At 38.7% G+C, this 19104-nt stretch overlaps 1 protein-coding gene across 1 annotated transcript; it reads right to left on the bottom strand.

Annotated features, from left to right (window-relative positions):
- Positions 1-1832: 1832 nt before the first annotated feature.
- On the bottom strand, positions 1833-16160 carry LOC140243691 (coenzyme Q-binding protein COQ10 homolog B, mitochondrial-like). Its single transcript, XM_072323354.1, has 5 exons — positions 15892-16160; positions 13271-13441; positions 10811-11003; positions 3217-3318; positions 1833-2629 (listed from the first exon to the last, which is right to left on the bottom strand). The coding sequence occupies exons 1-5, from the start codon at positions 15996-15998 to the stop codon at positions 2465-2467; spliced, it is 738 nt and encodes a 245-aa protein (XP_072179455.1). The 5' UTR covers positions 15999-16160; the 3' UTR covers positions 1833-2464.
- Positions 16161-19104: the final 2944 nt, after the last annotated feature.

Raw genomic sequence — 19104 nt, 5'->3', positions numbered from 1 at the left:
ACAAATGTTGTTGAAAAACTTCTGAAGGAAGTGGCATTAGTAGCCCTGGCATGACATTCAATCCTTTCCCTTGCAGAGAGATCGGACATAAAGTGACCATGCTCCAATAGACCCTACCCTCATCTCAAAAGCCTCCCAGATCGGATTTCAAGAGCTTTAAAGAGGGACGTACCCTCAACACTCCGGACAAATTATGGGCAGATGAGAGAACCCCGCCAAACAGCGGCAAAAAAATTAATGCCAGGGCACGGAGGAGTCAACATGACCAGAACGTTGCTTCTCAAATTTCATGACGATGCCCTCTGAAAAGGCTCACATTTCTGCTCTGAACATGGTACATTTCTTTCTCTCCCCTTTCTCTTTCGAAAGTATCCCTGGTTTTATTTGTCTTTCCCCCCCATGAGGCTTAGTATTCCACTCTGGAGGAAACTATCTGTCTGAATAGAATATCTCAACATCATACATACATGTATATTAAACCTTCCTCATTGCTGTAGAAGGTAAACAAGGGTTCTCTGAATTTCCTAGCCTTTCTTACAATCCTTGATGCAATATTCAGACAAATCAAGACAGAACTCAATCATTTCTATTTCAGTATTCAACTGTCTGATGATACAAACTTAACTCTGTAACAAGTTCACTTACGCAAAAGAACTGTTTTCATGAGATTCCGATAACTTGTGTATGCTGATAACCATTGCAATGTCCAATAAATAAGAACTGTTATCCACCGTAAAGAAATAATACCAGTAATTAACTTGAGTGTAAAATGATAACTACACATATGAAATTAAGCATCCTAGGTGCTTTTTGTTTTGTGGCACAACAGATATTTAAGAAATATTTGATGTACACAAAATTAACTTTTGCTGTGCAGACAGTAAATATTGATGCATTGATTAACTTTCATAAATCAAAGATTTGTGGAGGAAAATATCTTTCACAAAGACTGGGATCTAAATTTCTTTTCCTAGATAATAGATGACACAAGCATTAACACATTGACAGACGGCACTCAGCAGAAGAATAACTTTTTGAATTGCAAATCAAACATGTTGGCGTTAAATGTTAAACATTTTTGCCACAGCAAATCTCCTTTTAGCTTAAATATCATCACCGAGCACTCTCTTAACCCAAGTCTTGCTTTGAGAAACTCGCATTATAAGTTTGAAAAGTCTCTACTTCAATATGATAGTCATAAGAAAAAAAAAGACAAAAACCGAGCTTGCTTAGGTTGACCTTGCGTAAGTCGAATACTCGCTTAAGTAGAAGGTCTTTTCCAGCCCTCTTCTCTATTCTATCGAGTTTTATCCCTCATACGTCAAATTTTCTCTTTAAAGTCGAAGCTATTTTTTCAGTCCTAATAGATTCAACTTAGGCGAGGTTGACTGTAGGTGAGTAAAGTCCCAAAAGAATGGATGCAACTCTTGTTTACACAGACAGAAAAGGAAATAGAATAACATGGCCAGAGCCAAAGTCCTATATGAAGATTATTTTAAGACCAACATCTAGTGTAGTTGCCCCTATATTCTTTTGTTTTAAAAAGATGATAATTCATGGTTGCTTGAATGAAATCAGAACACAAATGTAATTGACACACAAATGTTCCAACAACAAACAAACAAATAAACAAACAAACAACGAAGGCTGATTGTTTTAAAATACATAGATACTTGTTCCCTGTACAGTGAGTTAACAAGTAATTGCACCTGCCTGCTACATGGTCTATGCATTTATAATTTTGCAGAGATTAGCTGATGTGCTTATGTTTGGCAACTGCACAAGCTTTCTGGTCCTGAGCAAAACTATTGTTACAAAGACGTGCATAGAATTTGAATACGACAGCTAACCAGTCTATTCAACATGAATTCCTGTGTCATTTCATGGCCAAAACTATACTGAGACCTCAGACATCTTCACATGGGAGGACCTTCACCTTGACTGTTACACAATTTTCATTCCTTTCAAGTTTCCTCTGTCAATGACTACACCAAAGCATTTTTTTTATCCTTGTACTTCTCTTTCCTTTTATTAGCATTGTTGCCTTGAGTTTCGTCCAACAAAATGACACCACTGCAACATGATTTGAAACCACCGTCTCTTAAACAGGACATAAACACCTACGTTTACTCAAATCCTTTTACAAAGGTAAAACGAAATATACACCTTGCTTCTTCTTGTATAGAGCACATAATTACAACACAAAGAATGGTCACAGAAGGCAAAATCTGCTGGGCAAAACCCACATTCAGAGCATTAAACATGGAAAAAGACATGTTTGCAAGTCAAGAATTTGAGATGGCCAAATAGCGGACAACTTGAGGTGACGGGAAAATATGGCTTACAGCGAGACTGTAGTAGATCATATCTGACAAAGATCTGCCAACTGTGACCACTCCTTGACCAGTTAATACTATATAAACATTACAATGAAACACAACGACTAGACAGGGATGAGCGGTCATCAAGAGGACGTGGTGTGGAGCATGGCTGACCGCGATATCCTCGCCTGAGGTCCATACAGTTTCTCGGCGCGCTGCTCAAATGCCTTCACCATCTTCTTCACGACTTCGTCGAAGAAGATGTGTGAGAGATGTGAGTGCAGCATAGATCGAAATTCAAATGATACCTGTAAGTCAAAATGACAACACATATGAAACTGTGAGAAGGCAAAAGAGCTCATGTCATTTAAAACAACTATGAATGACAAGGAACAACATGGACATATCCTTCAAAGCATCAATTGTGGAAAATGCTGTCAAAATTAGATCCTTACAAAATCATTTAACCTTAATAGTTTCAAAGCTTCAAGTCACAGCTATTTTGTATTTAAGTGAAATGACAGAGTCAAACTTTTTACATTCTGGTGTTCATTCTGGTGTGCAAAAGAGCTATGATTAGCATGATTAGCATGACACTACAAACATGACAAAGAAATGCTCAGATGGGCATGACATCACAGGATTACACACAATCCAAACATATAATCATCAGTCATCTTCACATGAGGTTTAAACGAACCATACCCATACTATAAAAAGGAAGAATAAACTTTTTAATCAACTCAAAATGAATCAACTGGTACCAAAGGAGCTGATCTGTCTCTTTGTTTTAAGATAGGCGGGTAAAAGACAGAAGAGAACATCGCATTTTCCTAGAGTCAGAGACACTTATATAGATCTGAAGAACTTCTGGAATAATTGGGAAGGTACTTACAGAAAAGTCCACTGTGCAGGTATCTGGCTTGCCCTTCAGTCCCGGACCAAACCTCCAGGAAGTGACGAGATGGTTGAACAACCGTCCGTCGGTGCACACCGCCTGTTTGATAGGAACAGCAGACAAGGAACATATGACATGGTACCTCCTGACATTTGGGTAAACGACATCACAATATCACAGTGATGGTGAGGGGGCGCTTCTATTCACATTTTCATAGTGGACTTCTACGTGATGATACCATTTTAACGAATTGCCCGTACTCCACGTTCTGTAGCATGTCCAATACCAGAATATGCATCTTCAGAGGATTTTATGTTCATCTTGAATCCCTCTTATACACGTTGTATATCAGGGACAGATGACATCATCAGGGGGAAAGAAAAATGCTGGTCTGGGGGTAAAATCACAACATTATGACACTCACTGTGGGGGATGTCAGTTCAGTGCTTGTGCTAGTATTAGTGCTATCTCCCAAACAAATGCATAGAGCTCCAACACCGACAGTCAGTTTAATGCAAGCAGTACCGATCACAATTATCAGTCCTAACACCTAGTGTTATCTTCACACCACACCACAAAGTCCAAAGGATTGTGGTGGATTTGCACAAGGAAAAGTGATGGCTCTTGATTCCAGTCAAATATCAAAAGATGTAGTAATGACTGATTAAAATGCCATACATATTTCATCCCTTCTCCAGAACACAACCATCTTAATTTTGCTCTCGGGCTCGGATTTATGCTCAGATTTATGTTACCAATCTAGAGGGTTCGTGCACATTCTGCAAGCAATCACTGCATGAGCATAGAATATGCACATACAACAGGCATCTATTATGGACATGACTAACGTGAATGTAGCCTCGTGCATTGCAACACTAACACCAACACTGAACTTGAAATGACAAATATGATAATCCTTAGGGGCTAGAGTTAGCCAGTGGGTAAAAGGCACATAAATCGCTAACACAAACAGTGGAGCTCAGTACAGCAGACGACATTCAACACCAGGCCCAACATCAACTACCAGAAATATGTCATAATTTTTAGGTCAACCTCCCAACACCAGCGATTCAAGTTTGGTTTTATCACCACTGCTAGTACTGAGATGGCACTAACCAGTAACACTAGCATTGGCACGAAACTTGAAATCACCCAGTGTGAAACGAGAATTGAAATTGACAGATAATAATCTGCAGTCTAACTGATATCATGGTCAAATTGAAGGGGGATTTTACCAAATGGTAATGAAAGAGCAGGGTAAGATACTATAGGAAGTGCTAAGATACAAAGAGAGCAAACAAATTCATATAGGTTTTGTTTTAGTCTATAAAAAATATATTAATGATTTCAGCAACCATTAAAAAAAAAAACAATCACAGCTCAACCTCAACTGCTCTAAATTATCACAACCTTTGAAAAGAATAATTTCTTTCAACAAGTGTTTACAAAAGAAATTCTGTACTGTAATACCACATTTTAGGGGGTCTTTTCCTTTACATATACTGTACATGATAATTTCCACAAAATTGATTACACAACTCCATCCAGAGAGTTTCAAATACAAATACAGTATGCAAATAATAGTAAGTTACTATAGTCCAGGCTAGGCTCCATAGAAAGTGCACCTAACCTTGTTTTTTGATATATACAATGTTTTTTGATGGTTTCTTGTCAATTCGAGGGTGCTGATTCCAAATCCGATTGATGCCACTCGCGTAACCTTGAGCATTTTCGGCAAAATGCAAAAATCCAAAATGGCCGCCAGATATGCTAATTTGGCCATGATAATCCCAGTTATGTCAATTTTATGACCAATTATTCCATCAAAGTTTTTTACATTTTTGTTCCTTGTGTAATTCTACTTGCACATGCAAGAAATTTTTCATTTGAAGAGGTACATTTAGCATTTTAAGCTTATTTTCAATTCAAAATGGCCGCCACTCCTATACTTATGTGTTATATGAAGGGCAAAAAATATGCATAGAAATAGAAGACCAATTTTCAGTCACATACCTACACTTTTATCAAGTTTTGCATGTGCAATGCAAATCTGATGAGTGCCAATAGCAAAACAAGCAAACAAACAAGCAAACAAACAGAAAATTTATTGTTTTAGGCTTATTATATTCTTCTTAATACAAAACTTCAAAATGGATGCCACTCATATACCCCTGCACAATATCAACGGCAAAGTGTACATGGAAATAAACGAATTTTCTTTTCTTTTTTTGTCACTCAGGTACTCTGTTTATCAATTTGTGTGCTGATTATAAATCAGAAGGTTGTTAGTAACAAAAGCTATTTTATTGTTGATGCAAACATCCGAATTTGCTACTTACCTCATTCTGATTTTTTTCCCCTAGGAATGTGGAAAAATCCACCAAAGCTTGAATCGACGCCAACATCAAGATTGTTTATCAGGAATTATTAGATATGAACATTTGATACTTACTTTCCTTGAGATGTTTAACATCATAATATTCACTCTGATTTGCTGAATTAAAAGGCTGAATCCTAGATGATGACACAAATGAAATTTCCAATTACCTGTCCTGTTCTACATTATCTAAAAGCGATATTATACAAACTTTTCAGTCCCCTCATCCGAGAAAGAATGAGTCAGGGGAAAAAGGGAAAAAACGGACCACCTTACTTCCTGTCATCAAATCTCTGAAATGAAAATAATACCCCAAAGTTTTTCATGTTAACGAAGATGAATTATATATGGTAGAGTGAATGTGTTTGCGTACTAGTATATGATGTCAAAGAAGACTCTGAGATCTGTACAGTGCTGCCTCATTATGAAAGCAGTGTTATAACAACTTCACACTGCTTGTCTTTCATCTTCAGCACTTGCAGATTTAGGATTGCTCTAGGTAACCAGGCCAGCTGTGTTAGGACCCTGAATGATGGCCTCCTTAATGGTGGTTGTAAACTAACTCCACTAGAGCTCTTTTTAACATTTACATGGTGACATAACATTCACTTCACGTAGGAAGTTTGCAGATGATCTCGCCTTTACGTCTCATAGAAAGTCCTTAGATGACACCTGCCGAGTACTGACCCATCTCAAGACAATAGAGGAGTACTTCACCTTCTGGAGACTTTGCCCCAACCTTTATAAGATTATCATGAGACCCATGCCTCCCATCTTAATAACCATCTTGCCAACGCTATGTTCAAGGTAGCCCTCTGTGGCAAACCTTCCAAGCATAGGCTAGGGAAGTCTACCCTCCTTCACTGGCACTCGATCACTCTCCCTCACGCTGGAAGGAAAGGATGGCAAGTGTCACCAGTGCCGTCAAGGTATACCCTGACCTTCTAAACACGATAGCATGGGGGCATTTCATGAAGCGTTTTGTCTGACAAATTTGTCTGACAAATTTGCTCTCAGCCAATCAGATGCAAGGATTTTAGTAGCTTATATCAGCTGTCAAAAAGAAAAGATCTGACAAAGCGCTTCGTGGAATGCCCCCTTGAACAACCTGCCATTAATACGTCTGAAATCCCACAAGCCTAGAGTTTCCCTCCCGTAACTTGAAAGCTTTGACCCCAAAACAGGTTGGTGCAGATGCTGGTCTCATGTCATCTCTGATACCACCCAAGTTACCTACAACTGTCTCTGGCCTGGCAACAAAGCCATAGGGCTTCAACGGGTAGTGATCAAGCAAGTCTTCATGTCTTCATTCTGTTTCTATGGCAAATAATCTGACCCCTGAGGAAGTGCTGAACATCACCAGATGTGGTTGCAAATAAAGCAATTGAAGGACTAATATGTATCTTTAGCCTGACAATTCTTCAAATTTGGGGCTGATGTCGCCTGCTGCCAAACAAAGACGATAAAAATGAAAGTTTTAGTTTTAAGACAAGACTGAATGAGATCATGATGTCAAAATGTATATTATCAACACCTTGGAACTGTGAGAGAACTGAAAGAGGTATCTCACATTGCTCCTTGGCTGATGTTTAATTAATTATTTGTACGGTATTGCATTTGGACAGTTTCGTTTCTGCCTTAACAAGTTTTTGTCGTTTTAATTCAAGAAGAAAATCAAGTTTGCTCGATAATATCACGGCGGTACTTCTAAATTATATTATATCAAAGTGATGGAGGTTATGATCCATTTCAAACTCGCCTCAGGACTCCTCCCTCCCTCCCCCTCAACTCCTTGCTGGTAAAAAAAAAAAAAAATCTACAATGTAAAGGGTTTTTAGTTGGGTTATTAATGTCCGATGTGTTTTTGTCTGCAACCATGTATCTCTGCACTTACTGTATAGGATTTTTCTGTACATTGTTGGTATGGTTTTAGGGGAATGCGTATCAGAAGCTTTGCTTTCTAGCTTTTCCCCCCATTTTCAACATTATTTGATAAATGCCATTCATCTAGGCTTAATATATTGTGTTATTATTACATTTCTATATTCAACCTGCATGTAGAATATGATAGTATATTCATTTCTTGCGAGACGTTTAGTGAACTTATATTCGTTGTTGAGACAAATGGAAGTACAGTTAAACTCGCCTAAGTCGACATCGCATATGTCGAATAATCGCGCAAGTCGATAATTTTAAAAAGTCCCGATTTTTCCCCATTGACTTACGTGTATTAATTCACTCATAAGTCGAATTTTTTAAGTTGAATACTCGCTTAAGTCGATGAAATTCCAAGAACACTTTCACGGAAAAACCATTGAATTCACTGTGCCTAAGTCGAATAAGATTTTATTGTGTAATAAATCACTGTCAAAATCACGAGACGCCAGTTTTTGTTTACATACAGTATATACCAAAAGAAACTGCGTAAATAAACATTAACGTTTCATTAACGCAAGCGGTTTCACCTGAATCGTTAGTAACGCAAACTATCGATCGGGAAAATTAACGTTTGTAGCAACGATGAGTAACGATCCCTAGCGCAAATTAACGATGTTTCGTTAACATTAACGATAGGTAACGCAAGAACTCACGCGAGATTTTGGTTTTGTAACGAGACCTGGTGAAAGGACGACGTAGCCCCTGCCGAGTGTAGCGATCTATGCCTTATATTTAGCGGAGTCTTTTCGCGAATCGAATCACGATTTCGCGAATGGTTAATTTGCGACCGGGGTCACCAAAAACGCACGCCGGGCCACCAAAAAAGCCGAATGTTTGCCTTCAGTTTTGGAAATGAAGCGGTAACAATCGGTTCCATAAGATGCTGAATAAATGTCAGATGTTTGCTCTTTTAATTTTGGAAATGAATAACGGTAATATTCGATTCCGTATAATACTAAAATAAATGTCGGATGTTTGCTTATACTTTTGGAATGTCAGAGATTTGATTTTGCGTTCGGAAATGAATAAGGACAAAAAAAAGTATCCGGAAGATGCTGAAATAAATGTCGAATGTTTGCTCTGACGTTCGGATATGAAAATTATTCAACTCCATACGATGATAAAATAAATGCCGGATGTTTACTTTTACGTTCGAAAGTAAATAACAATTACATTCAGCTCCGGAAGATGCTAAAGTAAATGTCGAATTATCCCTTTGACGTTCGGAAATGAATAACAATAATAATCAACTTCATACGATGATGAAATAAATGTCGGATGTTTACTTTGACGTTCGGAAGTAAATAACATTAACATTCAGCTCCGGAAGATGCTGAAGTAAATGTCGAATTATCCCTTTGACGTTCGGAAATGAATAACAATAATAATCAACTTCGTACGACGATGAGATAAATGTCGGGTGTTTGCTTTTACTTTCGAAAGTAAATAGCAATAACATTCGGCTCCAGAAGATGCTAAAATAAATGTCAGATGATTGTTTTTACGTTCGGAAGTGAATAGCAGTAATATTCTTCTCCATACGATGCTAAATAACTGTCGGATGTTTGCTTTTAAATTTCGAAATGAATAACAGTAACATTTAGCTGCGTTTGATGGTAAAGTTAATGTTTGATATTTGCTTTAACGTTCGGAAATGAATAACAATAGTATTCAACTCCGTCCGATGATAAAATGAATGTCTCATGTTTGATTTTATGTTCGAAAGTAAATAGCAATAACATTCAGCTCCGGAAGATGCTAAAATAAATGTTGAATGTTTGCTTTGGCGTTCGGAAATGAATAACTATGGTATTCAACTCAGTACGATGATGAAATAATTGCCGAAAGTTCGCTTTTACGTTCGAAAGTAAATAGCATGTAACATTCGACTCCTGAAGACGCCAAAATAAATGTCAGATGATTCATTACACTTTCGGAAGTGGACAGCAGTAACATTTGGCTCCTTACGATCATAAAATAAATGTCGGGTGTTTGCTTTTCAATTTGGAGATCGAATAACGGTAATATTCTGCTCCGTACGATGCTAAATAAGTAACAGATTGTTTCTTTTACATTTGGAAATGATTAACGGTATCAATCGGCTCATTTAGATGATGAAATAAAAAGCGGATGTTTGCTTTCACGTTCGGAAATGAATAAGGATGATATTCAGCTCCGTAAGATCCTAGAATGAATGTCGGTTGCTTGTTTTTACATTTGAAAATGATTAACGGCAACATTCGGCTCCGGAAGGTGTTAAAAAACTTGTAAATGGTGGATGATTGCTTTTACAATCAGAAATAACGGTAACTTTCGGACCGAACGTAGGACCGATTTAGTTTTGCTTGTTTGTTGTTGTTGTTTTTTTTTTTTTTTTGTTCGGGCCACCAAAAAATAAAAATCAGTCATTTTTTGGGCCACCAAAATAAAAGTTAGTGTGGAGCCCTGGCCTGCATCAATGTGGATAAAGTGTCTTGCTGAAGGGCAAATATCGGGCACACCGCTCCAGCTCTCGGCTCCAGAGTAGACAACATACATGTATATATGTACGTGTGGTGTAGCTTTAAGTCGATTTTTTTTCGACTTACGTACAAGTCGAAACTTGCCTAAGTCGATGTGTTTTGCTCAGTCCCGAGAAGATCGACTTATGCGAGTTTAACTGTATACAAGAAATTGTGTTAAACATCGTATAAGTTTTATGAATATTAAATGCTCAAATATACATGTAGGCCCTCTATATTGCAAGTGACACCCAAATATTTGTATTACACATGCAACACTTCATGACAGCGTAGGTACGGGACTGGAAATACAGTAAATTTGTTCAATATTTCCATGCATATGTTTTGCCATTCATATAGCACATAAGCATAGGAATGGCGGCCATTTTGAATAAAAAATGAGCTTTAAATACTAAACGAACCTATATGAATGAAAATTCTCTTGCTAATGCAGATGGAGTAACTCTAGGAACAGAAATGTACAAAGTTTGGTGGAATAATTGGTCATATAATGCACATTATTATGTTTATCATGGCCGAATTAGCATATCTGGCGGCCATTTTGGATTTTTGCATTTTACCGAAAATGCTCAAGGTTACGCGAGTGGCATCAATCGGATTTGGAATCAGCACCCTCGAATTGACAAGAAACCATCAAAAAACATTGTATATATCGAAAAACAAGGTTGGATGCCTTCTAGCCTGGACTACTATTGCATACTGTTTTGACATTAAGGATTCAAACAACTCCACAGTCCTTCCACAAAGCTCTTACCTTGACCATGTGAGGTTTAGCCACCGTCACTGTGGACACGTATCTCTCCAGCAGGGGATTGAAACCGATCTCTAGCTGCGCCTTGAAATGGCCTGGCTTTCGGGCAATGATTGTCGACTTGTTGCACCACGGGACAAACTCCTTATAGTCTTCTACGTTGGCCACTACTTCATACATGTCTGCCATTGAGTATCTGAATGGACGGCAGAGCAGAAAAAAATAAGAGAAACAAATATGATCACAGAAATCCACAGATTAAATTGCGATCTCACTCGGGTTTGAAGTTGGCTATGTCGGTATATCAGAGTTAAATCGAACAAATAGAATGGTACAAGTTTCATTAAAATGAGACACAATGTGATGAATTACAGGCACCCGGAACATGTCGTGTGATTACTTTTCAAAGAGCTCTAACCCGCCCACTGTTTTACATCCTGAAACAGGTCTACATATAAAAACATTTCATGCATCCTTGCATTGCACACAGGCTACATAATTTACATCAGCTACAGTATCACAATTGTATGGCATTTTTACCAGTTTCAGAGAGAATGAAAACATTTCTTCTGTATGGTGAGCGCTGTGATGGAAATCAAACCACGATCCTTACTCTCATTTGATGTTGATTCAGGATTCACTGCCACATGTCTAATCTCAGAAAAATGTCCTTGCAGAAACGAGTAAAAGCTACACATGATCTGGACATACGGTAAGTGACTTGCGATGAAGATAATAAGCACAAATACGGAATCAAATCCAAGGACACTACACAAGGTGTACCTTGGAACTTGCAATTTCCATACTGTACACTTTTTAACAACAGATGTGATAGATTAAAATTTTTATAGCATCAGATATTCAAAAACTAAGCAGGGCAACATGTGACAAAGATGAGAATGATAGTGCAGTGTCATGGGCTATGGCCAGAAAGGCACGTAGATAATCATATTGTCAACATCTCTGATCATGCGTCTCACTACCCCAGGGACTGGTTTATAGTAATATTGTGTGAGGCTACAATATCACTTCAAGCTAGCCCCTGGGTGAGTGAACCATATCATACTTGTATATGCCATAGGGTAACATCCCCAGTATTCGGTCACTTAAGCTTTTTTGCAATATTTTTCAAACTAAAATAATACATACATACATCATATCTACAGCAATGTATGTGAAATATATCAAATTTCTTTAATCTCAACTTTCATTTCGTTAAATATCTCACAGAATTGCACAAAATCGCGAAATATTTCACCTTGAAAATTCCCCAGTATACGGTCATCGGCTCCAGTATTCGGTCACGCGATGTGCGCGTTCAAAGTCAATGCGTGTTCAAGGCAGCTGAAAAACGCGCGCGCGCGCTACCTTGTTGGCGCAGAATTGCATCGGCGACGTTGCGACGACCGTTGGTGACCGAATACTGGGTCCTCGGCACTTGCATTCAACCCTTGTACATTGGGACACTGTATCGGCACGTACGGACATTTTGTTTCTCTTTTGCGTTTTTGAGGATACCATTACACTCCAAGCTTGCGATAAGCGAAAAATCCCGCGAGAGAACGGCGTATTTCTCGATTTTTAGCGCTTTTTCGGCGACCCGTACTCTTATAACTGGGCCTTATCCGCGCGCGCTTTTGGAAAGTAGCGCCGATTCTGCTCTTTTGACGGTAAAATTTGGGATTTTGGATGGATTTTTGGAGGGGGCTAAGGGAGTTTCCTATTGTAAATGAGTGTGGAAGTGTGTGAATTAATGTGATTTGCGTGTGTTGTGACAGTTGAACTTACTGGCTGGTGACTAGTGATAAGTGACCGAATACCGGGGGCTGACCGAATACTGGTGCCCTTACCCTACATGTATATTTAGCGAGTCTAATTTTTCGTGAATCAGGACTTCTTGGCAATTTCGCGAGTACATGGACGTAGTTAAATTTGCGATTGTTGGGTGCAGCCCTGAACGGAGAATATGCGTGTACACCACATTCATGTCAGGATCGGAGTTAATATTTTCTGGTGTTTGTTGAATTCGCAAAGAGCACCCAACTCACAAAATTAACGAAAATAAAAACCTCACGAAATATCGGGCATATACAGAAATTAGAGGGATGGTATAGTTTCAGTTGAGATGGGACTTCAGGCTTCCAACTTTGTATCTTACAAATTTATACTATTACTAATATAAGGTGGGACCCACCCTTTTAGTATTGCTTTGTTTTACTTCATTTTTGGAAATCTCAGCCATTTTTTTCCTCAAATAAACTATAAATTCCCATTCGAATAGTATGCTCTTTAACATTTCATAAAGTGGTTTCTAAGTATCTCACAAAACGTTAAAAGCAGAATCCTCACCTCAACCAATACTTAACCATGCCTCTAAAACCTGGACACCAAGATCTTTTTTTTTTTTTTTCCTTTCTTTTTTTTTTTCTCGGTCCAGTGACCTCCTTGGTTACCATGCCTCACCCTATAATCTTCCTCTCCGAGTACTCCTTCCTCTTGCCAAAGTTCAGGGGAGACTGAATGGAGATAAACGTTCTTGCTGGCACGAGGTAGGAAGGCAATCGAGAGTCTCTACTCGACGATGGTTGTAGGCTGCCTAGTCGTGAGCTCAAGACACAGGAACAGCATATATGCCTTGGTGGACGAGGGACATGAAATGAGAGAGAAATATAGAGAGATAGAAAATAAGAATTACTTCAATAATTTCGACCAAAACAAAATGTCAGCTGCACATTTCTCGAATTCTTTACTGGCTCGACACTACCAAAACATGATTTAACAATGGTTTTACTTTCAACTGCAATTATGGTAGTTTCACTATGTATAGTTAAATCTTGGGCATCTTTTTATTTTTTTCAAAACTTGAATTCAGTAAAAAGAAACAAAAAATGGCTGAATATCTTGTTTTTGGCAACGGAATACGAGATCATCTATGATATATTAGATAATGGATATCTTCAAAACTGGAAGTGGAAGGAAATATAACTCATCAACTGTAAATGAAAATATTGACATCATAGAAGCAAACTGAAGGCCACTTACATGTACATTGCATACACCACAGGGAATAATTTTCCAACTCATATTTGATTAGCAATTTCAGCTGATGAACAATAATTCAAGTGGTATCCTGTACACTTCTATGGAAGAAAACTGCTACACAAAAGTTAGTTTGTATAGCAGTGGTGTAAAAATGCATAGCAAATTGCGATGCGATACCAGGAACATTATTCCCCGCAATTTACAAAGTTGTACATGTTTGTACAAAACACAGATAGTGTTCGTTTGTAATAGTATAAACATAGTCTTGGGTTCTAGTTTTTCAACTGCAGGGCTCTGTTGCATGAAGAGATGTAATCTAACATATCTGTAAGTCAGAATACAAAACACAGGGGCGGATCCAGGAATTCTGGAAAGGCAGGCGCAAATAAAAATAAAAATAAAGGGAAATTCTGTTTTCTTTTTATTCCTTTTGTTTTAGCAAAAAAAAATAAAATAAAATAAAGGGGGCCCACATCCGATGCACCCCCTGAATCCGCCACCGCAAATCTGGAAGCAAGACGTTCAATGTACCTTGTAGATCTACACGTAGAATGAAGTAGTCTCTGCGGAACATACTGTCTGGACTTCTACAGTATCATCAACGACCTTGCAAAATACAGATCACTGATATTTTTAATTTCGGTCTGGTGTGATGCTGTGTACATGTGCCATATTTATGGGTAAACTTAGCCCGACCAGACGCCGTGCAAAGCACGGCACTTGTGTACAGCGACTGGGCTGTGTACAAGATTCTAGTTAGGGTAAACTCACCCTATTGGCCCTAGCAAGTAAACTCGGCCACTAGCACCCTCGTTACAAGTGGCCAAGTTTAACCACTATTTAGTTCTTCTAGGCCGAGTTTACCCATCACTATGGTGCCATTGGTGGGTGTCTAGGCCCTGCTACTAGTACTAGCTAGAGACTGGGAACCGAGTGAAAGTGGTGACGACAATTAGAAAAGTCTTAGAGAGATCACTTACCACATAGGCCTACACTGTAGACATCTACTGTGTACATCTCCAAATGGTAATACAAGAGAAACTTATGTAGAAAATAAACTTTATTAGAACCGTCTAGATGATCTAAGTCTAGGGCCTACTAGAATCTAGATTCTAGATAAAAATCATTTCTAAACTCTAGACCCTATGTCCACTGGCACTGACAGCAACATGGGAAGGTCTTTAGACCCTATGTCCACTGGCACTGACAGCAACATGGGAAGGTCTCTCTTCCACCTCCCCGAGGCTGATGACACCATTGACCGAAAGATCGGTCTGTATCTGTACGTCGGGGAATGTTCCACGGAGACTGCGTCTGGCTTCACGGATCCCGTATACGGAGGAGAGCGATAATGGCAAAAAATAAAAGACTCCTCTGGACAGACGGATCTTTCTGTTAACTCGTTAATGACACCACGGCCATGCACTTGCTTGTTAGGTTGTTGACATATAGCCGATACTACATCGTCGGTACGATTTTAATTGTCATTGTCAAAAAGTTACAACATCACGATTGATTGTCGAGTCACCGACTCATTTCTAACGACAACGTAGACAGAAAGATCTGTCTGTCCGGAGGAGTCTTTTATTTTTTTGACGTTATCGCTCTCCTCCGTATAAGGAGGGGATCCGTGAAGCCAGACGCAGTCTCCGCGGAACATTTCCCCGAACGACCAGATACAGACCGATCTTTCGGTCAAACGACAACGTAGCTCGTAGATTCTTTGACCGAAAGATCGGTCTGTATCTGTCCGTCGGGGAATGTTCCGCGGAGACTAGTACGTCTGGCTTCACGGATCCCCTCCAGGACAGCGTCAATGGCAAAATATAGTCCTCTGGACAGAGGGATCTTTCTGTCAAGTAGGCCTAGATTCTATATTTTTCTACTGTTCTACTTAAATAGTTAACCCTAAATTTGTATAACTGTTAAGTGTCTGTCAATAATGGTCAATGCCACTGTCACCAGTTACAATCTACGCTACGTAGGCCCTAAATTTACTTGCAATCTCCTGTTCGGGTTGAGAGAGAAACCCACTCACTCACCTCAAGTTGGCGGCGGATCTACAGGCAAAGATGTTTCTAGTTTCAGAGATCCATATTCTGAGAGAGTGCTGTGACAGTCGCGACAAAGTCCTCGTCGTTAGCGCCATTTCCTACAGCTTTGCCGCCTTGTCGAACTTTTGTTGTACAATGTAATTACCAAATCCACAGTTTGACAATACGTTAGTTAGCTTTTCAGTGGCTATAGCATGATTTAAGTAGGTCAATGCACCGGCATTTTAGTCATCGTCCCATTCGCCGGTACCAACACTCTGTATTGTACAGTTTGGGTATGTGACGTTACGTTATCGCACTACACTCACACGTCTGCGTAACACACAAAACGTAATACATATTTGGAATAGTTAGTCTTTTTAGAAAGCTCGAGAGAGAACCCTCCTGTACTGTACTTCAATATGACTTCAGTTGGTTACAATGATGAATATCCATGGAGAAGAATCTTTTTCAAATAGGGATTTTTTTATTCAGCGGAAGTTATGTCTTATGAAATCTGTTAGCATGGGAACTCCGCAGGGGAGGACGTACCGGTAAAATGATTTCAATGAAAATTAAGGGTCTGGAAAATAACGTCTATCTTAGTACGCATAATGATGGACCCGATTCATATGTGTACTATGAATAAAAGCTTGCCTTCTTCGTACAGCTACTGATTTGGTGACGCAATGTTGTCCAAACGATGTTTTAATCTACAATATTTTGATCTTTTTCAAATATTTATTGACATAAAAAATATAAATGTTTGCTAATTTTATTTCTTTTTTATATTTTATTACAGTGTAATAAGTACAATTCACGTGTTATAGAGTGTAAAATATTTACTTTAGTCTTTCATCTTTACTTCAGCAAATTGGTAGTGACGTAAGGTCAGCATGTAACTGGGTCACGTAAAAGTTTGCCCTCTTCAGAATGTCGCCCTTCGTTCGCCGCTGGCAGACCTTCCACCATGCTTCGACGGGCACTTCGAAGGACAGAAAGAGAAAACAAGTTTATCCCTTTCACTAATGCCAGAGCGAGTGTAAATGGTTTACTCAGTCATAGCCTATTCAAATATGACATCGCGAAGAGAAAAGACAATGAAAATGATCCATGTTTGCGTCTTGCGAGCAGGAAATATTGAGCTTGACAAATACTGTACAAATAAATTTTATGGGGATATTATCAAAATCATGAATTCGTGATTCCGTGAAATAGGGCCTAAAGGTACAGTGCACTCCCGTCTTAACAAAGTCCTCGGAAACCTTCGGTTTTCTTTTGTTATATCGATATATTTCGTTGTAGACAAATAGATCCTAGATGTGTGTCAGATACAGGTGTACTTTGAATAGACGATAATTTTGGGATCTAGGCCTACATTTTCCTTCGTTGTAACGACAATGTCCTTCTTAAGCCGTGTTCGTTTTCAGGAGTACACTGGATTGGTCACACTCACTCATGCAAATTAGACGTATAGTGATCCCAGTAGTGTACCTTACAACTCCCTATTAAAAAAGAAAACAAAAACAAGACAAATAATACAAATCACAAATCAGGTTAGCTACTGATACGCATCTCAAACAGATCGATATGGTATGACTTCTGGAGTCTTTTGATTTATTATTATTATTTTTTTTTTTTTTTGGTAATTTCCCGACGGATTTGGCATTGCTCCGCAGAACCTATGTCGAAATTTTGACACTTTTGACTCCAACTTCCTTACTTTTCATTCGATTTCGATCAAATTTATACCGCTGAACTTCATCTGTAGTGTGTGTGGGTTTTTTTTTTTCCTTCATTACTATATTTTCCTTTCTTCAATGTGCGTAGAGATTTTTGTGGTATGCGTAGGCCTATATACTGAGTATAATTTATTACTTATTATTGGTGTGCAAATTCACACAACTACACTCCATTTTTTATGTAGGCCACGGTGCTATTTAAAGAATGTTGCAAAGCAAATAACCACTGAAGAGTCTTCACATCACATATACACAAATCTTGTTCATTAATTCCAACTAAAGAAAGGAAATCTGATGATATGAATATGCATGATACCGTCAATATCATCTTGTATTATTCATCTGATGTCAATAGGCATGTACACTGTAGAAAATCAAACTAGAAGAAATTATTACGATGGGCAGGCTGGGCAGCTCCAGTTTTGATTAAAGTTGACCTCATGCAGTGGCGGGTCCAGAGGGGGCACACCGCGGGCGCGCGCCCCTCTTTATCTTTTTTTTTTTTTAACAAAAGAAATAAAAAGAAAAAGGGGGCGCGTGGGCCCCCTTTAAAGGCGCCTCCCCTTTACGGAATTCCTGGATCCGCCCCTGCATTGAGTGACTATCGAATCGTTTAACGCGAAGGATGACGAGTTATCTCCGGAGACCTTCGCCCCCGCCCCCGACCAGACACTGGATGTACGAGTTGTTAAAGGGGAAATCTAGTCCACATATTATAAGTATGTCTGATAAAAAAAGAGTAAAATCTTACGAGTTCAACGGTAAAATGTAACTGAAATCAGATGAAAAATAAAGTTATGACATTTTGAAGTTTTGCTAATTATTTTCTGCAAAGCAGTTCTTGTACAGTGGATATGAATATGCAAATGAGTGAGCTAATCATGTCATGACCTCACAATTTTCCATTAATCGTATACACACAAAAAAAGAAGAAAGAAATGAAAATTCCATGTTTCTGTCATTGAAGTCTGAAACATGATGTTATTTCTGGTTGAATAACTTAAAATAGTGATCAGTTAGATATACAAGGGTTTGACCCTCGGGCATAATTGCATTTGAATGAAAAACGGGAAATTTCATAATTCTATGTACAAACTATATGATAAGTTGTGAGGGAATGACATGCTCACTTTGCCATTTGCATATTCATATGACCGTTCAAGAACTGTTTCCTCCAAAAATAGCGAAATTTCAAAATGTCATAACTTCCTTAATTTTCATCCGATTTCGATTAAAGTTATAACACTGAACTCGAAATATTCTACTCTTTATAATCAGACTAACTTATATTTGGGCTGGATTTCCCATTTAACTGAATCGATGTTCCATCATCACCAGGCAGGGCAGGCAGGCGGGGCCACTGCTATGGGGGACAGTCCCACCATGGAGCTGCATGATCTCACCAGAGAGGTCTCTTCCCACCTCCCTGATCTCAGCAAACTTGTATAAACCTGTACTAGTATCCAGTGTACCATTGTAA

Source organism: Diadema setosum, chromosome 20, assembly GCF_964275005.1.
Source record: "Diadema setosum chromosome 20, eeDiaSeto1, whole genome shotgun sequence".
Lineage (NCBI taxonomy): Eukaryota > Metazoa > Echinodermata > Echinoidea > Diadematoida > Diadematidae > Diadema > Diadema setosum.
This window is presented reverse-complemented; position numbering and strand designations above follow the sequence as displayed.